Source organism: Macaca fascicularis, chromosome 8 (genome assembly GCF_037993035.2).
Source record: "Macaca fascicularis isolate 582-1 chromosome 8, T2T-MFA8v1.1".
In the NCBI taxonomy this organism is placed as follows: domain Eukaryota; kingdom Metazoa; phylum Chordata; class Mammalia; order Primates; family Cercopithecidae; genus Macaca; species Macaca fascicularis.
The window spans coordinates 89924393-89947571 of record NC_088382.1 but is presented as its reverse complement, the minus strand read 5'-3'; the positions used below and the strand labels follow the sequence as shown (position 1 = coordinate 89947571).

The following is a 23179-nucleotide window of genomic DNA, read 5'->3' as shown; positions in this document are numbered from 1 at the left end:
TGAAAAGAACTGGATTGTTACAGGAACTTCAAACTGATCAACGGACACGACGCCTCAACACGCATTTTCCAAAGATCTCCGCTGATAATTCTGACCTTCGGTTAATCTAATTAATTTCTTTCTTTTTTTTTTTTTTTGATATGGAGTCTCGCTGTGTCTCCCGGGCTGGAGTGCAGTGGCCGGAGCTCAGCTCACTGCAAGCTCCGCCTCCCGGGTTTACGCCATTCTCCTGCCTCAGCCTCCCGAGTAGCTGGGACTACAGGCGCCCGCCACCTCGCCCGGCTAGTTTTTTGTATTTTTAGTAGAGACGGGGTTTCACCGTGTTAGCCAGGATGGTCTCGATCTCCTGACCTTGTGATCCGCCCGTCTCGGCCTCCCAAAGTGCTGGGATTACAGGCTTGAGCCACCGCGCCCGGCCAATCTAATTAATTTCATTTGATTTAATTCATTTGAGTGCTGTCCTCAGTCCTGCACTCAAAACAGGTTTTTATTATATGGAAATCTTCCTAGCTTGTCACCTAAAAAATCCGCATTCTGTGGAAAGGACTATATAATTTTTCAAGAGATTCTTTGCAATTTTTACCTATGCTTGTTTATGACCTAGTTAGAGAAGACATCATACGGCATTATTTAGGTAATAAAATACAGAGAAAAAAGAGCCACTGGCATTTCTAAATAACGTTCCTGTGTTTTCTAGTGTAAGTATAGGAAAGTAGGTGTTCGCAGATGCAGAGAAGGGGCAGCTCCAAGGCCTCGGAGGAAACTTTTGATTTTATAAATAACTTGATGGTGGAAGGCAAACGCCATCCCGGTTCCCAAGCAGGCTCCACGCAGCCTCCATGGCCGAGTCCATCTCCTCGCCGTCCTCTTCCCTCCTCCCGGCCGACTTCCAGCCGGTGCGGGAGTAGGGGCCCGCCCGGCCCTCCTCGCGCTGCGCCGCCCGCGCCGACGTGGCGGAGCGCACAGGTCGGCCGGGTCAGGTGGTTGGGTGACGCCCCGGGAAAGCGCTCCCGGCCGAGGGCGGGCGGCGCCGCCGCGCCCGACGCCTCTGGGGGTGGGGACTTCGCGGGAGTCGCCGGCGGAGGCAAGGAGGAGCTCTGCGCGGCGCGGCGCGGCGGGCGATCCGAGCTGGGACTGGCTGCAGGCGGCGGGGGTGCAGAGGACGCGAGGCGGCGGGCTGGAGACATGGACCGCGGCGAGCAAGGTGAGGGCGCGGACCCCGCAGGCTTGGGCTCGGGCTTGGGCTTGGCGCCGGGCTGCGCGCGGCCCGGCGCCCGAGCAGGTGCCGAGCCTCCTGGGCCGGCGCCGCAAGTTGCATCTCCCGGATCTGGATCTGGCATCCTGGGGCCCTGGAAGGAGCGGCTCTGGCGGGGGCAGATGGGGCTGCGTGTGTGAGTGAGTGTGAGTGTGCATGTGCTGAGTGTGAGTGTGCGTGTGTGGGGGAGAGGGAGGGAAGGTTCTGGGAGGTGGCGAAGGGGCTAGCGTCAGGGGCTGGCGGCAGTGATGCGCTTTGGGTGGAAAACCGCGTGAAGGGAGCACGGCACAGCCGGCTCTTGTAAGTGACTGGAACCAGGAACAGAGGAGAGTGGGTCGTTCTCGTCCCTCCAGGTGGGAAACCCCTCTCTCCCTCATAAATTAAGACTTTGCGCCTTCTTCTAAGTTCAGGTGGTTAGGATTTTTGGTGGCGTTTGAGCCCATGGAGGGTTTGGAAGGCAGATATTTATCATACTAGGAACCCCCAAATTGTGGAGTGGTGTCCGTGGGTTTGAGGGAAGGGAGCTTTTCGTAGGAAGGGTGAAATCCCACAACACAAAACCTTCAGTCTAATTTACCATAGCGTTGGGTGCACTTGTTTCTGAAAACAACTCAAGTGAAATTGCCCCCAAATAGAGCAGTAATAGGGCATGGTTTTCAGATTTAAATATTGTTTCATCCTAGAGATCTCTGCTGATCATAAGCCACTGACTGTACGCAGATGTGTGTGGCACGATTTTAAAAAGATACATAAATGCTGAAGAAAGAAAACAAGGTAGGTAATCTTGGGAAGTGAGGACAGGAATCACTCCTGTTTTGAGCCCTGACACAAGTTTTCATGTATTGCTTATTTTCCTCCAGTATGTGCCGTCATGTGTGCATTTTTTTTTTTTTTTTTGAGACGGAGTCTTGCTCTGTCGCCCAGGCTGGGGTGCAGTGGCCGGATCTCAGCTCACTGCAAGCTCCACCTCCCGGGTTTACGCCATTCTCCTGCCTCAACCTCCTGAGTAGCTGGGACTACAGGCGCCCGCCACCTCGCCCGGCTAGTTTTTTGTATTTTTTAGTAGAGATGGGGTTTCACCGTGTTAGCCAGGATGGTCTCGATCTCCTGACCTCGTGATCCACCCGTCTCGGCCTCCCAAAGTGCTGGGATTACAGGCTTGAGCCACCGCGCCCGGCCCACATTTTTATGTAAATCAAACCATATTCCAAATATACTATCTTGTACTTTATTTTTTTGAGACTCCATTTTTTTTTTTTGAGTCTCCCCCTGTGGCCCACGCTGGAGTGCAGTGGCGCGATCTCGGCTCACTGCAACCTCCGCCTCCTGGGTTCAAGCGATTCTCCTGCCTCAACCTTCCAAGTAGCTGGGATTACAGACATGCGCCACCACAGCCCGGCTAATTTTATATTTTTAGTAGAAACGGAGGTTTCTCCATGTTGGCCAGGCTGGTCTCGAAGTCCTGACCTCAGGTGATCCACCCACCTCGCCCTCCCAACGTGCTGGGATTACAGGTGTGAGCCACTGGGCCAAGCCTGTACTTTACTTTCAATTACTTGTAAGATAGAATCTTTGGGGCCGGGCGCGGTGGCTCAAGCCTGTAATCCCAGCACTTTGGGAGGCCGAGGCGGGCGGATCACAAGGTCAGGAGATCGAGACCACAGTGAAACCCCGTCTCTACTAAAAATACAAAAAATTAGCCGGGCGCGGTGGCGGGCGCCTGTAGTCCCAGCTACTCAGGAGGCTGAGGCAGGAGAATGGCGGGAACCCGGGAGGCGGAGCTTGCAGTGAGCCGAGATCGCGCCACTGCACTCCAGCCTGGGCAACAGCGTGAGACTCCGTCTCAAAAAAAAAAAAAAAAAAAAAAGATAGAATCTTTGGAGTCTTTCAACGCTTTCCTCGCTCCCCTTCAGATTAATTTCACACTTAACACAAGTGCTTATAGACATTATAATAAGCTTTATATGTATTATCTATGTGTATACATACATTATACAGGTAATGTATAATATATATATACACATACACATTATTATCTAAATTTTAAGCTTCTTGAGGTTAGAAACATATTTCATCTTTGTCCTTAGTTGGGTAACATGATGACTTGCACATAGCAGACATGCAAATGTTTGAGTCAGAAAGCTTGTCACATGTCTTGTATATATTGTTAGCCGGCTTAGAGGCCACCATGTAAGTCAGCATTATGTCTGTCTGGCTTTCAATGGGGGCGACACAGGACGGGGGAGACATGATGACAAACGTGTCCACTGGTGTTTGTATACTAATCTGTTACTAATCTGTTTTACACTGTCATTTAACATAATGATGTTTTTAGAATAACTGGTACTTGTCAAAGTAAATTAAATGGCTGTGTTTTACTTACGTGAGTGGAGTAACTAGTTTTAATGGTGTTTGTGTTCTAGCTTGGGTGGTAAGAATGACAGTCATTGGTAGCACTGCAGTATTCCAACTTGGTAATACATTTTGTGTAGTTTTTATAGGAGTAGTTTAAGTGTCTCATTCTAAGACATATTTTTTTTCATATCTTTAGCTTGTAAGATGAGTCTTTTCTGTCTGTATTTTCCCCACATTTTCTTTGGTTGGGGTGGAGGACTCTGCTCAGAATGAAGGCACTGCTTTGGGAGGGTCAGTTCATTTACTCCCAAGCTTTGCTGTGTTAGAACTACGTGGCCAAGGCTGGGTGGGGTAGCTTATGCCTGTAATCCCAGCACTTTGGGAAACTGAGGCAGGCAGATCACTTGAGGCCAGGAGTTTGACACCAGCCTGGCCAAAAAGGTGGAACCCTGTCTCTACTAAAAATACAAAAATTAGCCGGGCACGGTGGCTCAAGCCTGTAATCCCAGCACTTTGGGAGGCCGAGACGGGCGGATCACGAGGTCAGGAGATCGAGACCATCCTGGCTAACACAGTGAAACCCCGTCTCTACTAAAAATACAAAAACTTAGCCGGGCGAGGTGGCAGGCGCCTGTAGTCCCAGCTACTCGGGAGGCTGAGGCAGGAGAATGGCGTGAACCCGGGAGGCGGAGCTTGCAGTGAGCTGAGATCCGGCCACTGCACTCCAGCCTGGGTGACAGAGCGAGACTCCGTCTCAAAAAAAAAAAAAAAAAAAAAAAAACAAAAATTAGCTGGGCGTGGTGGCACTGGCCTGTAGTCCCAGCTATTCAGGAGGCTGAGGTGGGAGAATCACTTGAACCCAGGAGGCAGAGGTTGCCGTGGGCCTGGATCAAACCACTGCACTCCAGCCTGGGCGACAGAGCAAGACTGTCTCAAAAACAAAACAAAACAAAACAAAACAAAACAAAAAACAAACCCACCTAGCCATTCCTTACTTTGCTTCCATCTGCCTACCTGCCTTTTCATCTTTATGTTACCAGTGCACACAGTAGGTGCTCAGAAATGTGTGTTGACTGCCTAAGATGAGCGAGCAGGCCCCAGCCATGGTAACCTCTGTGTCCCTCCAAATCCGTCTCTTGTTTCCTGCTTTCTCTTGTTCTGTTTTCCCTCTGTATTCTCAAGAAGCAGAACTTAGCCAGAGAAAGTTGCTGATAAGGCGGTGCCGGGCTTGGAGGGTAAGTTTATATGGAAGATATTTGAACTAGTAGGGTGGACTCAGCCTTAAATGAATCTGGAGCAAGACTCCTGCCTTAAACTGGAAAAGGCAGAACCTGGGATTTTAAACCTGATGTTCACTAGCAAACTGTGTTGGCTGAAATAAGGTTTATCATACTCTGTGATTATCTCCTGAATTGTGATTTTTGGCAACATATTTAAAACCAAAGCAGAAAATTTTAGGATTTGTTGAACTTTTAATAGTTTGTAATGTACATGGAGTTTTCTTACATTTGTCCCTCAAAAAATCCCTAATGAAACTCTAGATGCAAAATTAAATGCCCTCCCTCTTGTCTTATGTGCATTTATCTCTTGAAATTGCCTCTTTCAACCTTCTTATGTGAAGCTATCAAAAAATCTGTTCTTGCTACTGATTGTACTTAACAGAGCTGTAAAGTTTTAAAATAAACACAGAGTTTTCCTTATGTTTTCAACCATGAGTATTCTAATACTCTGTAGTATCAGGCCCAGATTCTGCTGTTTTTCTACTTTCTCTCATACCTAGGACTTGAATACAATACTCTGCTTATAGTGAGAGTTCAGTGAACATCAAATGATTTAAAATACGTTAAATTTCATAATGCCTCTCGAGAGTTTCCAAGCATTAAGCTCAGTGCAGCACATTTACTGTGTAGTGTTTCCTACTTTGACAGAGCAGTGCTGCTAACTAGAGCATACATTGTGTAGAAAACCCTCCTGACTACTTTTTATGGAGCTGAATAAATATGCATACTTGAGTGCTCTCATGTTAGTCATAACCTTTAGTTTAGCACTATTATATAGAAGTGACAGTCATCTAGCCCACTACACATTATACTAGTTTGAATTAAAAAAAAAAAACAAAAACTTCATAATTTCAAGGGGAAGAGGAGTGGTTCCTGGGGCCAAAAAACTAGGGAGAGAGGAAAGGCTTCAAAAAAAAGAATTACACAATAATATGTCACTATCATTTTAACATTGTAATTGTGCCGTAGAAATAACAGAAAAGTGGGGTATCATTTATTTAAAAGTAAAGCAAATGTAGAGAATAATGGATAACAATTTTGAGGGTCTACTCGCGAGTCTCTGGGCGTGACCCACCCAGGCTGTTAATTTATTTGGTCAATAGTTTCTCGATTTCCATATGGTGCTGATGTCTTTGTTAGCTCTTCTTCACTTCCTGCATTTATTTTTATGTGGCAGCCTGCCTAGTCCCTAGGGGAAAAGCTGAGTGGTAGGAGGGGTTGTGATCTTTTAGCAAGATTTCAAAACAGAATAATGTATGCATGTAATAAAAACAAATACACTCACTTACAGTGCAAAACCAAACAGAACACCCAAATCCCTGGAACTTCCTTTTTTTTTTTTTTTTTTTGAGACGGAGTCTCACTCTGTCACCCAGGCTGGAGTGCAGTGGCCGGATCTCAGCTCACTTGCAAGCTCCGCCTCCCGGGTTCACGCCATTCTCCTGCCTCAGCCTCCCGAGTAGCTGGGACTACAGGCGCCCGCCACCTCGCCCGGCTAGTTTTTTGTATTTTTTTAGTAGAGACGGGGTTTCACCGTGTTAGCCAGGATGGTCTCCATCTCCTGACCTCGTGATCCACCCGTCTCGGCCTCCCAAAGTGCTGGAATTACAGGCTTGAGCCACCGCGCCCGGCCAATCCCTGGAACTTCTGTGCTACTGAGTCTTTTGTTGTAGGCTAAGATTATTTTCCTTTTGGGGTTAATTATTTCTGCTTTAATTATTGACTGTTGTGAAATCTCTCTTCTGAGACATTCCCAAATTTTATTTAAACTAGTGGGTACCAGCTGTACTGAAACCGTAATTGTAGCCATGTATTTTTATTAGAAAAATGTTTCCAACAGATTAAGGAATTTTAATATTTAGTGGAAGTTTTAAAAAAGTTAGAATGTAAAAATGCCTTTTGGAACCTAAGAATAGTTGTCTATTTTAGAAAAATCAGAAATATTGATGGAGAAAAAGAAAATTACCCATAATCCTGTGCTGAGAACGAGAAATCGTAGTTAGCATATTAATTTATACCTGCTCATGTATCTATGCTTTAAACAAATCACAATTTTTTTTTTTTTTTGACTGAGGCTTGCTCTGTCGCCCAGCCTGGAGTGCAGTGGCGTGATCTTGGCTCACTGCAACCTCTGCTTCCTGGGTTCAAGCAATTCTCCTGTTTCAGCCTCCCAAGTAGCTGGGACTACAGGCGCACGCCACGACACCCAGCTAATTTTTTTGTAGTTTTAGTAGAGATGGGGTTTCCTCATATTGGTCAGGCTGGTTTCAAATTCCTGACCTCAGGTGATCTGCCCTCATTGGCCTCCCAAAGTGCTGGGATTACAGGTGTGAGCCACTGCGCCTGGCCAACAAATCACAACTTTCTTACCGAATATTGCATTTTATAACTTGCCCTTTTAAAAAAACCCTAAGTGTATTAAAAAAATACACTTTAACAACCAGACATGGTGGCTCATGCCTGTAATCCCAGCACTTTGGGAGGCCGAGGCGGGCGGATCACCTGAGGTTGGGAGTTTGAGATCAGCCTGACCAACATGGAGAAACCCCGTCTCTACTAAAAATACAAAATTAGCCAGACGTGGTGGCGTATTGCATGCCTGTAATCCTGGCTACTAGGGAGGCTGAGGTAGGAGAATCGCTTGAACCCAGGAGGCGGAGATTGCGGTGAGCCAAGATCATGCCATTGCACTCCAATCTGGGCAACAAGAGCGAAACTCTGTCTCAAAAAAAAAAAAAAAAAAAAAAAAAATACACATAATACAAAATTCAGAAGGAGTAAAAGTTTGTAAATTAGTAATAAATCTCCCTCCCATTTCTGTCTCCCGGGACATTTCTCTTGGGTAACAACCATTTTCTACCATTTTCTTCTCTATCCATTCAGAGATTCTGTGTATGTATGTATGCATACACATGTATAAAGCATATGTATAAAGCATTGATAGGTATTTGAGTGTGTGATAGAAACTAGCACATAAATTGTTTAGCACCTTTCTTCACTTAAATATGGTATAGGTTTTAGAAATCATTCAACATAAGGTTATATAGTACAGCTCCAATTTTTTTTTTTTTTTTTTAAATTGAGTCTCTCTCTGTTGTCTAGGCTGGAGTGCAATGGCACCAGTTTGGCTCACTGCAACCTCCACCTCCTGGGTTCAAGTGATTCTCCTGCCTCAGCCATCTGAGTAACTGTGACTACAGGCATGCACCCCCATACCATAATTTTTCTATTTTTGTAGAGGCGGGGTTTCATCATGTTGTCCAGGCTGATCTTGAACTCCTGGCCTCAAGTAATCCATCTGCCACAGCCTCCCAAAGTGTCTGGATTACAGATGCGAGCTATTGCGCCTGGCCTAGAGCAGCTCCATTTTTAATGGCCATTTGTATGTATGTATTTATAGATGTAACATTTTATATCCTGTTATAGATAATTAACTTTTTCCCTGTTGACGGACATTTACATTTTGCCTTGTAGGGGAGGAAAAATTTCTCCCTACCCTTTTAGGGTTTCTGGCGAGGCCTAGGAATTAAACCAACATGAGATAGATTAACAGGAGAAAAGCATGCAAATTTTATTTAGTGCTTTTTAGATATTACACACCTTTTACCCTCACAAGAGGAATGAAGACTCAAGGAAGTGGCTTGGCCTGATTGATTATATACTAGGTCAAAAAAAGAGTGGCAGTTGTGGAAAAGTAACTAGGAAGGTAAGGTTTAGTTTAGCAAGGTTTCTTCATGCAGATTTCTTTGGGCTTGGATTTCCTGTAATAAGAATGTTTCTTTCCTCCTCACAGAGGGAGGGCATCTTTCATACGGGAGCTTCATCTTCTGCTTTCAGGAAAAAGAGAAGAGGTTTGCGTGGCCTTCTTACACCTGCTGTTTTTCAAGTGCCTTTAGCCCAAAATAATCAGCATGTTAAAGTGGAATGTTTTGGGATGTCGTGTTCTGAACTCCTTTACTCTTATATTTTGCTGTTAAAACAAAGCTGCAGCAAATGTATGTGTATGCAAGTCATTCCACAAAAATGCCAGTGTGTCTGTAGGAAGAATTCTTAGAAGAATGTGGCTGTTCAATTTTGATAGTGCCAAATTCTGCTCCATAGAAGTGGTGCCAGTTATACTTCCACCAGCATGTGTAAGCGTTTTCTTTCCCATGCCTTGTGGCCAGGATGTTGCCACACTTTTCCATTGTTGCTTGCCTTATAGGGGACAAATGATTTCTCAGTATATGTTTACGTCTTTTGATCTGTTTACAATCTACATTGCATTTTCTGTGAAATATCTGTCCATATCTTTTGCCAGTTTTTCTATTGTGTTTTATAGAATGTAGCCCCTGTTTATGAGATGAATTAATTTTTTTTGGTAGCTTTCCATTCCTTTTTTGACTTTATAGTGATTTTTTTTTTTAACCAAGAAGAAATACTAATAGCTTTTTTTTTTTTTTTTTTTTTTTTTGAGACAGTATCTCCTTCTGCCACCCAGGCTGGAGTGCTGGAGTGCTGGAGTGCTGGAGTGCCGTGGCATGATCTCTGCTCACTGCAACCTCTGCCTCCCAGGCTCGAGCAGTTCTCCTCATTCAGCCTCCCAAGTAGCTGGGATTACAGGTGCGTGCCAGCATGCCTGGCTAATTTTTGTATTTTTTAGTAGAGATGGGGTTTTGCCATGTTGGCCAGGCTGGTCTTGAACTCCTGGCCTCAAGTGATCCACCTGCCTTGGCCTCCCAAATTGCTGGGATTGCAGGAGTGGGCCACCATGCCCGGTCTAACTAATAGCTCTTTTCATTTATGGATTCTAGCTTTTGAATCATTTTTAGAATTGCCTTCCTCACTTTGAGTTTATGTTGTTATGGTTTTATTTTTTACGTTTAAATCTTTCCTCAATCTGGAGTTTGTTTTGATAATAAGATGTGAGGTATAAATCTTAACACCTCCACCTCCAATTGGCCACCCGAATGCCTAACACCATTAATTGACTCATGGCTTCTTCCTCTATTGATTTGAAATACCACTGTTGTCATGTACTAAGTGCTTACATTCTTTTCTTTTCTCTTTATGTGTATGTTCATTGCCAGCAGCTAAACCTAGTTTGTTATCATAAAATGTAAAAATGTCTGGAAGGGCTAGTTTGCTTTGATTACTCTATTTTTTTTTTTCTGTCAGTTTTTTTTTTCTAGGTATTCTTGCCAGACTTTATTTCCAAATGAACATTAGAATCAACTTATCCAGGTGAAAATTCAACAAAAATCATGCTGGCAGATCTTTTTCTCCTTCTCTCTCCTCTCCACTTTCCCCTTTCTGTCTGTCTGTCTCTCTCTCTTTCTCTCTCTCTCTTAGTTAGAATTTGGTCTGTTTCTTTATTCAATACCCCAATATATGTTCATTAGGGTTATACTGTATATACTACACATACAGTTTTGTTTTGGATATTATTTGATAATAAGAATTTTACCACATCATTAAAAAATGTTTCCCCAAACTATAAGTTTTGATGATTGCACTCTTCCACTATTCAAATGTTTATTTAACTCTTTCTTTCCTGGAGTAAGGTTACATTCCATTTTAGCTATGATACTGCTTTAAGAGAAATTGTTTTAAGATAAATTTCCATAGACAGGTCAAAGGATGTGAATATATTTAAGCCTTTTGATGCCTGTTACTGAATCTCATTCTGGAAAACGTAACTATCATTGCCCTTTTTTTCTCGTGGTAAAAAATACATAACAAAATTTACCATTTTAATCATTTTTAAATGTACAGTACAATAGTGTTAACTATGTGTACCTCTTTGTGCAACAGATCTCTGAAACTTTTTCATTTTTCAAAATGGAAACTCTGTACCCATTGAACAACAGCTTCCCAACTTCCCCATTCCTCCATCCCCTACCCCTGGTAACAATCATAGAAACTATGATTTTATGAGTTTGACCACTTTAGATACCTCATATAAGTGGAATCATGCTTATTTTACTTAGCATGATATCGGTGCTCATGTATATGTAGCATGTGACCCAATTTCCTTCTTAAGGCTGAATAATATTCCATTGTATATATGTACTACGTTTTCTTTATTATGTATCTGTCAATGGAAAGTAAGGTTGCTTCCACATCTTGGCAATTGTGAATAATGCTGTAATGAACATGAGTGTGCAAATATCTCTTTGAGAGCCTGTGTTCACTTCTTTTAGATATATACCCAGAGATGGGATTGCTGGATCATATGGTAATTCTGTTTTAATTTTTTCGGAACCTCCATACTGTTTTCCATCATGGCTTTACCAATTTGCATGTGCACCAACAGTGCACAAGGATTCCAGTTTCTCTCCATCTTTGCCAACACTTGTTATTTCCCTTTTTTGGTTTTGTTTTGTTTTGTTGTGTTGTGTTGTGTTTTGAGACACAGTCTCATTCTGTCACCCAGGCTGGAGTGCAGTGGCTCAATCATAGCTTACCATAACCTTGAACTCCTGGGCTCAAGTGATCCTCCTGCCTCAGACTCCCAAAGTGCTGGACTTACAGGTGTTGAGCCACTGTGCAAGACTGTTTTGCCTGTTTTTGATAAGATTAGTTGTTGAGTTATAGGACTTTTATATATATATATGTTCTGGATGTTAACCCTTTATTGGATATTTGGTTTGCAGATCTTTTATTACATAAATTGCCTTTTTTGTCTTTTTTTTCTTTTCTCTTTTTAAAAGGCAGAGTCTTTCTCTGTTGTCAAGGCTGGAGCGCAGTGATGCAATTCTAGCTCACTGTAGCCTTGAACTCCTGGGCTCAAGGAGTCCTTCTGCTTCAGTTTCTCTAGTCATTTCCTTAAAATAAAATTACAGAGCTTATAGGCTTCAATTTATCTGTTTCCTAGAGAGGTTATAGATGTTATTAGCCATTTGTATTTCCCTCTTGAGATTGTTACTTATCTGCTTTTTACAATCGGGATCTTAGTGTGTCTTGCCTTCTCATTGTTCTCTGCCACATTCCCTCCATGGCAAATATTTACTTTTTCTATTTTGCTTATCATTTTGGTTATGGTGGATCTTTTAATGTTATTTTTATTAACAAAATACAGTATTAGGAGCAAATATTTTCCAGGTGACATTTTGGGGGTAATTTGCATGGCTTTGTGTGGCTTTCGGTACTTCCTTCTTTGTATCTTTTCTCTTTAGACACTTGTAATTGGTACTAAAAATAGTGATTTCAGACAGGCTATTAATTTACATGCCTTGGCTCATAAGCATGGTGTGTTTCATGTTACAGCTATACACAGGTAAATGTCAGTTTTAAAAATTATTTAAGGCCGGGCTCAGTGGCTCACGCTTGTAATCCCAGCACTTTGGGAGGCTGAGGTGGCCGGATCACTTGAGGTCAGGAGTTTGAGACCAGCCTGGCCAAGATAGCAAAACCCCATCTCTACAAAAAATATAAAATTAGCTGGGCATAGTGGCGCACGTCTGTAGTCCCAGCTACTCAAGAGGCTGAGGCAGCAGAATCGCTTGAACCCGGGAGGTGGAGGTTGCGGTGAGCTGAGATCGCACCACTGCACTCCAGCCCGTGTGACAGAGCAAGACTCTGTCTTTAAAAAAAAAAAAAAAAAAAAAAAAAAAAATATATATATATATATATATATATATCTAATGTGTTCTTGATAAAGTTTTGGATTGGGAACTTATTAACAGGATGAAATTTCACCCATTGTATACTTAGTTTATTTGGAGGCATTGTGGTGTGGAAAAGGAGCTTATGGTCCAATCAGGAGGGTTTAAGAAATAAAGATGGTAGTTTATCCAACCCACTAGAATCTGTACTTGGCTAGAAATAGTGTCACTAGAACACGAGACTGCCTTACATTGTATTCCCAGCATGCAGTTCAAGTATGTAGTAGGTACTCCATATTTCTCATATTGCACATATATCAATCAAAGACTTCTAGCATTAATAGAGTCAGATGGGCTGGGCGAGGTGGCTCAAGCCTGTAATCCCAGCACTTTGGGAGGCCGAGACGGGTGGATCACGAGGTCAGGAGATCGAGACCATCCTGGCTGACACGGTGAAACCCCGTCTCTACTTTAAAAATACAAAAAACTAGCCGGGCGTGGTGGCGGGCGCCTGTAGTCCCAGCTGCTCGGGAGGCTGAGGCAGGAGAATGGCGTGAACCCGGGAGGCGGAGCTTGCAGTGAGCGGAGATCCGGCCACTGCACGCCAGCCTGGGCGGCAGAGCGAGGCTCCGTCTCAAAAAAAAAAAAAAAAAAAAAAATAGAGTCAGATGGGTTTGGATAGAAAAGACTAAGAATTAGAGAAGGAACATGGTTTGGCGGGGAGATAGGAATATGTTCTAAATACGCTTATAGTCTTACATAGAATCACTGAAAATCTGATCTGTAAATAGAAGCAACATTGGTACTTTGCTCCTGAGGTGTGTATGTAAGAATGTGTGTGTATACATAGGTAGAAGAGACAGTGTTGGTTAAATTTTTTTCTTGAAAGGATATTGGGTGTAGTGCTCAATAAATACTTAAACACGTTTTCAATACTGTTCTATTGAAGTTAGTTATTTACCTCTTTTATTTATTTATTTATTTTTTTGAGACAGAGTCTTACTCTCTTGCCCAGACTGGAGTGCAGTGGTGTGATCTAGGCTTACTGCAACATCTGCCTCCAGGGCTCAAGTGGTTCTTGTGCGTCAGCCTCCCAAGTAGCTGGGACTACAGGCGTGTGCCACCATGCCTGGCTTTTTAAAAATATTTTTAGTAGAGATGGAGTTTTGACATGTTGCCCAGGCTGGTCTCGAACTCCTGAGCTCAGTCAATCCACCTGCCTTGGTCTCCCAAAGTGCTAGAATTACAGGCGTGAGCCACCGGCCGTGCCCAGCCAGTTATTTACTTCTAATGTGTTTTGAGCCTAGGAGACATGATGGTCTCAGCACATTTTAGTAGTAGTTTTTAAAAAACACATTTGAGAAGGGCAAGGAGTATGTTCACAGTGGTGGAAAGTGCTTGCTACTAGTAAACCAGAACAAAAATTCTGTAAAGAGGGAAAAATGCAAACATTTTGCCTGCCTGAGACATTTAGCAAAGGGATGATCAGTCTTACATTTCAGTATGGAAGTTGGAATATTCCGTGTGGAAGTTGGAATATTCTGTATGGAATATTATTTTATTGGAACCCAGAATGATAATGATGACGATGATACCACATGGCCTTTCAGAACTCTTACTAATTTTCTACATATTATCTCATTTCAGTCTTTCAATGCTGCAGGGAGGTAGGACTGGTACATTTTCATTTTATATAGGAGGAAACATAATCTGAATGGTCACGACTTCCCCAGATGTACTCTGCTGGATGTGGAGAGCCCTACAAAAGCTTCATCCCAAATCTGTTGTCTCTAAGAGAATAATCTGGAGTCCAAGAAAAATTTACACTGCATTTTTTTTGTTGTTGTTGTTGAGATCGGGTCTTGCTCTTGTCTCCCAGGCTGGGGTTGCAGTGGTGCAGTCATGGCTCACTGCAGCCCTGACCTCATGGGCTCAAGCAATTTTCCGACCTAAGCCTCCTGAATAGCTGGGACTACAGGCGCACACCACCATGCCTGGCTAATTTTTTTATTGTTTGTAAAGGCAAGATCTTACTATGTTGCCCAGACTGGTCTTGAACCCCTGGGCTCAAGTGATCCTCCTCCCTTGGCCTACCAAAGTGCTGGGATTATAGGTGTGAGCCACTGCCTGGCCTAAACCACATTTTCTAATTAGTTTATAGGGCTAGGAACATCTCATACTTTTTAAAGAAATGTTTTCTTTCCAAATAATTGAAACAAAATTGGAATCTGAAGTGACAGAGCTTCAGCTTTGCATTACAATTATTTAAGTTTTCCAGCTGGGGTTTTACTGGGTCATTTTTAGTAATACAACTACTGTGGTTACCAGCAACAACATTTATTGTTTTCTATATGCCAGGTTCTGTCTAAATGCTTTTCATGTTTCATTTTTGAAAAATTTCACAACATACCCTGTGAGCAGGTGCTAATAGTATCCCTGCATTACAAATGAAACAGGGCATGAAGGGACAGAGTAATAACTTTTTCAGGGGCACACAGCTTGGCACAGACAGATCTGGGATTTTGATCTGTGATGTCTGGCTAGAGAGTACATGTCCTTACTCAGCCTATACCTATACTACATAAAAGTTGCAGACAATCTTCCTTTTCCTTGCAAAGGTGTTGTTCAAAAGCACAGTACAGCTGTGGTAGGAGCCATGGAAAGGAGCACCAAGCAGTGTATCTATATCAGAGTCTGGCCTGTGTCTGATCTTAGGCATCAGAATTAATTGTAAGTTAGTTCAGAATACTGAACCTGAAGTCGTATCAAGGTTCAAAATTGGGCTTCATCATTTTCTGGTTGTGAGACACTGGGTAAGTCACTAAACTTCTCTGAGGCTGGTATCTCACATATGCGTGAAAATTAGGTACAATCTGTTACTAGTACTGGTGCTCAATAGATACTGATTTTTGAAACTGAATATTAGAGATTTCTGTAAAATGCTAACTCAGTGGTTCCCAGTTTAAACGAAACATTTTATTTCTTTAGAGACAAGTGAGATATTGGACGTAGTGCTAAATAAGTACGTCATAAACACATTTTCGATGCTCTTCTATTGAAGTTAGTTATTTCCTTCTTTTTTTTGTTTTTTTTTTTTGAGACAGAATTTCACTCTGTTGCCCAGCCTGGAGTGCAGTGGTGCGATCTAGGCTCTGAGCCTGCTCTCAGGCCATTCTGGAGAAACAAACATACAACTAGGCTGCTGTAGTAGAGTGGATGTTGTGAGAGGTTTATAACCCTGGCCGAGGAGGAAGTGAGCAGCCCTGGCTGGGGTCTTCAGAAAAGAATTCCTAAAGTCCAAATTCCTGACCTTTGAACTTGGACTTGAAAGCTGCTATTGACTGAATGTTTGCATCTCCCCCACCCCCATTATCCACCACTCCAGCAGTGGTAGATAATGCTGAAAGATTTGGGTTCCAGGGATGGGGCTTGGGGGTGGAGTTGAGGAGAATTGGGGTGGGGTTGAAAAGGAGTGGGGTGGGGTGGAGGACAATGGGAGGGCCAGTACAATGGATTCCAGGCCTGTGGGAAGAGGGGAATGGTAAAGGGAAGGCAACCGGAAAGGGAGATTGCTCTTTGAAGAAGTCATGGGTGTTTTAAAGGGAAATTTGGAGTAAGTGATGGGAATTTGCTTGGCTATTCCCAAGCAGATATTCCCAAGCAAATAGACTATAGATATTAAATTTGACTGTTGTTTTTAGTTCCTCAGTAGAGAGGATGAGTAGTTTGGCATTTGTGTGTGTTTGTAAAATGAGAGCAGAAACCAGAGGCAAGGGAGAATAACTGGATTTGCTATGCTTGTGGATGCCACTGGTTTTAGTTAAGATGCTTTTAATGCAAAATGTATTTTAATAGTGATATCGTAGAGTTTGACCTTCAGGAAGCTCAAGTCTGTAAGCAATAATTCACTTTAATGTGTAAGAGCCTTGCAGAGAATAAGAACATATTAAATATTTGCAAAATGAAAGTATTATACTTTCTCTGGGTGGTATTATAGCCAGAAAAGCAGTTTAGTCTAGAGGTAACATTTGAGTGAAATTGTAATAACGCTGTGATTTTAGAATTTTAACCAGTGATTTCTAAGGGCCAACCTGAAGTTGTGAGTGCTTGTTTTCATCATGGGGTGTCTTGACTATGGGACTGATTTGTGCAGCTTCTGGATTTGTTAACTATTCTCGCTCAGGTTCTCTTGAGAAATGATTTACATTCTAGAACAGCAGTTCCTCGACCTGAGTCGGTCAGTGCTTTTCTTCAGGTCATTGTTGAGGGGGAAACCTATTGGCCAAGCCTGCCTCTCCTGGTGACTTTATAGTGGATTGACACTGCTGATTGTGTCAGGGATTCAGTGAAAATCCTGACTGATGGTGAAGAGGACATGGCACATTTCTCTTGGTTTAGGGTTTTATTTTTCCCAGCATTACCATCCTTTCCCAAACCTATTTCCTTTTGTTTTTTAGCCTTCAAGAGGGGCCTCTGGTTCCAGGAGCCTGATCTTCTGCTTGGTTGGGCTCTGGCTGGTGGGGCTGTGGTCACTGCAGATGACATTCTCTTGACTGGATTATTAAGTTCATGATGATGATTATAGATATTAAATTTGAAAAGTAGTGAAGACTGATGAAGCAACCAGCTTTTCAAAGGCACTTTGTGAATTCCCTCCAATCCAAAGTGGAGCAGGAACCTCAAATCACTGGTTAGACTTGGTATTATTAAATAATCAGCTCCATTTTGGCAAAGGGCAATCTCCCTTTCCAGTTGCCTTCCCTTTACGATTCCCCTCTTCCTGCAGGCCTGGAATCCATTGTACCAGCCCTCCCATTCTCCTCCACCCCACCCCACTCCTCTTCAACCCAACCCCAATTCTCTTCTACTCTACCCCAATCCACGGAGCCCAAATCTCTCAGCATTATCCACTGCTGCTCCTTATCACCAAATCCCGTATCTACTCTTCCCTCTCAATCTACTTGGCATCCCCACAGCCTTTGAAAGTCCAGCACTCCATTTCTTAATTCATACCTTCCTTTCCCCCCTGAGATGTTCACATTCCATGCTCATTTCTCCATGTTTCTCCTATTCTTTTTCCTGGGCCATCTAAACAGCTTAATAGCTTCAAGTATCACATGTCCTCAGGTCTCCTAAACCTTGATATCCTGCCCAACTCTTTCTCTCAGAAATCCATATGTCACTCCTGAATCTACCCACATCGACATCCCACAAGGACTTGGTGATGGTTTTAAAACATGTTTACACATTCGTTGATACTCCTCCCTTCAAAAGGTGTTCTGATTCCCCTCTCCTTGAATATGGGCTGGCCTTTTCTATTTGTATTTCTAACTAATACAATGAGATGGAAGTGACACCATGTGACTTCTAAAGCTAGACCATAAAAAGCCACACAGCTTGTGCATGCCTCTCTTGGAACTGCTGCCTTAAGAACCCTGAGCTAACATGTAAGAAGCCTAGGCACCCTGAGGCTGCATGCTGGAGGCCAGACAGACGGAGGCAGGTGCCAGGAAACCTCAGTTGCTAGGTCTTCCTGGTGTCAGTAGCCCCTCATGTGAGTGGGTGCACCTTCAGATGCCCCCAGCCTCAGTCTTCAAGTCCCCCCAGCTGAGGCTGAGTGGAGCAGAGAATAGCTGTTCCCACCAAGCCATGCCCAAACTGCAGTGCTGTGACTGTAATAAATGCTGTTGTTTAAAACCACTAAGTTCTGGGGTGGCTTGTTATGTAGCATTGGATAACTGGAGCAGACCTTAAACACGATGTACCCCCCCAAACAAATGCATCATCTCCATCCCTTCATCTGCTCTTCTTTCTATATTTTCTTTTCTTTCTTTCTTTTTTTTTTGAGACGGAGTTTTGCTCTTGTAGTCTAGGCCGGAGTGCAATGGCACGATCTTGGCTTACCACAACCTCCGCCTCCTGGGTTCAAGCTATTCTCCTGCCTCAGCCTTTCTAGTCGCTGGGATTACAGGCATGTGCCACCATGCCTGGCTAAGTTTGTATTTTTAGTAGAGATAGAGTTTCTCCATGTTGGTCAGGCTGGTCTCAAACTCCCGACCTCAAGTGATCTGCTCGCCTCGGCCTCTCAAAGTGCTGAGATTACAGGCGTGAGCCACCACGCCTGGCCCTTTCCATATTTTTTATCTCAAACTTCTCCATTCAATCTGAGATTTTCTGTACTCTTCCTTTTCCTCAGATGCCTTGAGTCCCCCTCCACTGCTCAACATCTGACTATTCCAACCTGAGCCTTGCAGATATGCAGCACCCACACCCCGTGATAACCACTACGTGGTTTGAGGTTTCATAAATGCCTTTTTGCCCTCTCATACATCTGCATTCTTGCACATGCTGAATCTTCTTTGTAAATTTCTTTCCTTACCATTCTCTTTATTCTCTCACCACTTCAAATCACTGGAATAGGGAGGCCCAAGGAGAGGGAGAGAGATGGAGGAACAGCCAGTCAGTGGAGTAGTCAGAACACACACAACATTTATTGATTACATTTGCTGTTTTATACAAGTATGGTTTACGGCGCACCAAAACAATTACAGTAGTAACATCAGGCCTGGAGCAGTTGTTTATGCCTGTAATCCCAGCTACTTGGGAGGCTGAGGCAGGAGGATCGCTTGGGCCAGGAAGTGGAGGTGTCAGTGAGCGGAGACTCTACCACTGCACTCCAGCCTGGGTGACAGAGCGAAACCCTGTCTCAAAAAAACAAAAAGCAAACAAAAAAACCCAACCAACCAACCAAAACAACCCCCCAAAACAATTACAATAGTAGCCTCAAAGGTTTCTCATCACAGATCATCATATACTAATTTATGTATGATTTATGTCTTGTATTACATTTTGTTCTGCAGGAATAATAGAAAAAAAACCCCTGAAATGGATTCCCTACTTTGTTTATTAGTTAATTTCATTGCTACTTCAAAGCTAATTTAGGGTTTTTTTTTTTTTTTTTTTTGGTGTGTATGTCATGATTCAAAACACAGAAGAAACATTTTGAATTATTAATTGAGAATTTAAAAAAATCATACTTCATTAGTTCAGCTATTTGGGTTTCTCTGTATGAATTTTGGGCCTAGGAGAAACATATAGAAGCCGCAGCAACTTTCCTTTTTCTTGATTCAAAGGTGTCATAATTTAAAAACTTATTAGAAGATGAAGAGGACATTTGATTTTTCATTCTCACTTAAAGGGAGAGGGAAGTAAGCGGTGAGTCAATTGAAGTTCAAATCTGGTGCCATGCCAGGACATAGAGCTCTGTCATATTGTCACGTCCACCTTGGGCGTTGCGCACATTGGTCACCAGCGAGGGTTCGACTCCTGAGAGCCTCACCTGTGTCTAGAGCTTGCGGAGGCTGCGGGCTGGGCCTGCCTCTTCCACAGGAGTCCTGGGAGCCCTCCTGATACTCCCCATGGGGTACGACAGGGCCCCTTGCTTCTCTGTCTCTCTTGCTTTTCCTGACCAAGTTGCCTGCCCACCCAGTCACCCTTTAGCTTTTGATGATAATGTTATTTTTTAGAATTTTAAAGGTGTGTTCATTTTCCCACCAACACTCCTATTTCATAGCCTTATTTTGTGCAGTGAACAAAAGAAGATGTGATTGTGTCCTTCACAGTGGGGCAGGTTCTGCTCATCCTTTTTGTAGAGGTTGGAAAAGGTGAGTGAAAGGATGCAGAGGGAGAGATGGGGATGGTTGGGCCTTTCTGCTATTGAAGAGTTTGAAATTTTTAGTTCTTTTCAACCAGTTCTATGTGGAAAGAAAGGTATTTTATTTGCTAGTGATACTAACATTGAAGGAGTGTTTCCTAGGGCCTGGGTCCCGCCAAACACCTATGGGCAGCAAATGCCCTGTTTGTCCCTCACATCAGCCCTGGGCAGATGTATTTTCTCTTTTCCTGTTTTACTGATGAGGGAGCTTAAAGTTTAGGGAGATTAAGGAACTCCCCAAGATCATAGAGTTTATCGCCAATGTTTTACTGCCTCTCCATAGTATAGAGAAATCTTACCTTAAATGAATTGGTTACAGATGTAAATTTGCCAAAATGGAGGTGATTTATTTAATAATACCAAGTCTCAAATGTTGGGGTTTTTAGCTTTGAATTATTGAGTTAACGTCTAGTAGAATGTTATGATGCCAGTGTAGCCAAAAAAGAAAAGAGAAAAAGTCTTGCTGTTGTTGATTTTTAAAAGCGCCTGGGACCTAAGAGGGCAGAAGGCAATGATGAGATGTGGAAGGTGCCAGAAAGGAAGCATTCTGCTCACCCCTGTCCAGCCTTCTTGAGGGATCATTGCTTCCTTTGAGGAAATAGTTTTTCCTACCAAGGCACGACACTCTGCTTATTCCAAGGGAAGCCAATGGACAGCCCACCGTGCAGGCCCCATGTCTCGGAAGCATCTGTCATGCCATTAACCTCCTTCAGTTCCTGGAACATTGCAGTCAAAGCAGCTGTACTTAATGTAGTTCGAATTTTCCTATGCTTGAAGTAATTCTTTACCATTTTTTGCGTCAGTTGTACATAACCTTAGTGGAGACACCTGTGAAAGCATAGAAGTAAGACATTTCTTTGTAATAAAATCCTAGTAACCTCAGCACTCTCCTCCCATATTTGTTAGTGCCTAAGAGTCTTCTTTAATATACATATAAATTCTGGGTGAAATGTGCTATCAGAAACTTAGACACATTCTAATGAAGGTAATTACTAATTTTATTCACAAATGTTTTCTGTACGCTCCCTTTCTCCCCTCCCCTGCACACACCCCATCAAGTTGATATTCAGGTTCTTAATCACAAGCATTTACTTGCCACATAGGCTGTCTTTGGCAGGCCTATCAGTTTCCTCAATTTGAAGGAAACCTGAGACCTGCTTGTGCCTGACATCTTTTTTTTTTTTTTTTTTGAGACGGAGTCTCACACTTTCACCCAGGCTAGAGTGAAGTGGCACAATCTTGGCTACTACAACATCTGCCCCCCCAGATTCAAGCGATTCTCTTGCCTCAGCCTCCCAAGTAGCTGGGATTACAGGCTTGTGCCACCACGCCCTGCTAATTTTTGTATTTTTAGTAGAGACGGGGTTTCACTGTGTTGACCAGGCTGGGTCTCGAACTCCTGACCTCAGGTGATCTACCTGCCTCGGCCTCCCAAAGTGCTAGGATTACTACAGGCGTGAGCCACTGCTGCTGGCCACCTGATGTCTTTCATGTGAGAGATCTTTAGAGCTAGACGCACCAGTTACTCTTTTGGATATTAAATGGTAGTGGGTGTTTTTTTTGTTGTTGGGAATAAGTGTTGAGGAGGAAGGAAGTTTTCACCACAGCATTTCACACCTCCTTTGGTGCTGCCGTTCCAGTTTGCTTCTGCCCATGTGATTCTGTTGGTTACTATCAAGGGTTGGCCCGGCTTCTTCATCCTCCTGCTGAGGAGATGGCTGGCCTCTCTCCCCGGTCAGCTCTCTGCCTCTGGGTAGGAAAAGGTATTCAAGATTTACCTCTTGCTCTTGGGATAGGGGGCATGAAAGGCAGGTCTGATCTTCTCCCTTTCTCGAGCTGTTATTGGCTATTTAGAAAAGTCTGTTCTAGAAGGTGCGACTGAAGCCTGGGTGTTACCTTTCTAGCGTTTCAGTATTCTATTTTTGAACTGATAGAGAGGTGCAGGGCTCTTGTTTATATTGAAAGCTGCTTACCAGGAAGTACTTGGGTGTCTTCTGACAAAAATCAACATAAGTGCAATTAACATCTATTGTCTTGCTTTTAACTTAATTTGCTTTCTGTTTCATTTAGCGATGGATATATTACAAAGTGACCTTGTAATTATATCTTGCACCTGTCAAAAGACAAAATTACAGCAAATTTAGTTATAGATGTAATTGGCGTTTATTCATTATTTTGGAAGTGGGCAGCCTCCATTCTGTAAAAGAGACTGAGAGCGTCCACTGGGCAATGTCAGAACTGTGCCTTTTATAAAGGAACAAGGAAACAGAACAATAGAAAAAAAAAAGCTGATTGGTTAACAAGAAGTTACTTCAGGTTACTTCTTTGTTAGGGTTCAAGCAGAGGAGACTTTCTTATCATGCTGATTCCGGTAGTTTGGAATCGCCTGTTTCCAGAAAAAACTGATCTTTTTTTTGAGAATCTACTACTTCTTTAAAGTTTCAGTATGATTATGTGGCAGTTAGCATGAGTAACTCAGTTTGGTGTGGTCTGGCTCTTGGGGCTTAGTGCAGGAGCTTAGTCCAAAAACAGTGGCCTCCCATAATTTTTGTTAGATGTACTTTAAAAATCACTTTGGCTGTTTCTTCAAGTTTTAAGCCTATTCTTTTCAGAGGTAAAATATACTTTTGTTGTTTCTCTTTCCCATTGTAAGAGTCTGTTCTCACGCTGATAATAAAGACATACCTGAGACTGGGTAATATATAAAGGCAAGAGGTTTAATTGACTTAAATTGCACATGGCTGGGGAGGCCTCACAATCATGGCAGAAGGTGAATGAGCAGCTAAGTCATGTCTTACATGGTGACAGGCAAGAGAGAGCATATGCAGGGGAACTCCCCTTTATAAAACCATCAGATCTCATGAGACTTATTCACTATCACGAGAACAGCACGGGAAAGACTTGCCCCCATGATTCAGTTACTTCCCACCAGGTCCCTCCCACGACACCTGGGAATTATGGGAGCTACAATTCAAGATGAGATTTGGGT

At 43.1% G+C, this 23179-nt stretch overlaps 1 protein-coding gene across 9 annotated transcripts in view; it reads left to right on the top strand.

Annotated features, from left to right (window-relative positions):
* Nucleotides 1-698: 698 nt before the first annotated feature.
* The window catches only part of TPD52 (tumor protein D52), a 137181-nt gene continuing 114700 nt past the window's right edge, over nt 699-23179 (top strand). For 3 of the 9 annotated variants that reach the window (XR_012416472.1, XR_012416473.1, XM_073999044.1), the window contains exons 1-2: nt 699-1204; nt 1939-2029. Coding sequence is in view for 7 of the 9 variants with exons in the window: in XM_073999044.1 (XP_073855145.1) it covers nt 727-1204; nt 1939-2015 (555 nt within the window). In the remaining 2 variants the exon portion in view is untranslated. Of the gene's footprint in view, nt 1205-1938; nt 2030-9349; nt 9493-23179 lie in introns of those variants that run through there. The other 6 variants (XM_015454989.3, XM_015454988.3, XM_015454987.3 and 3 more) reach the window with 2 other exon arrangements.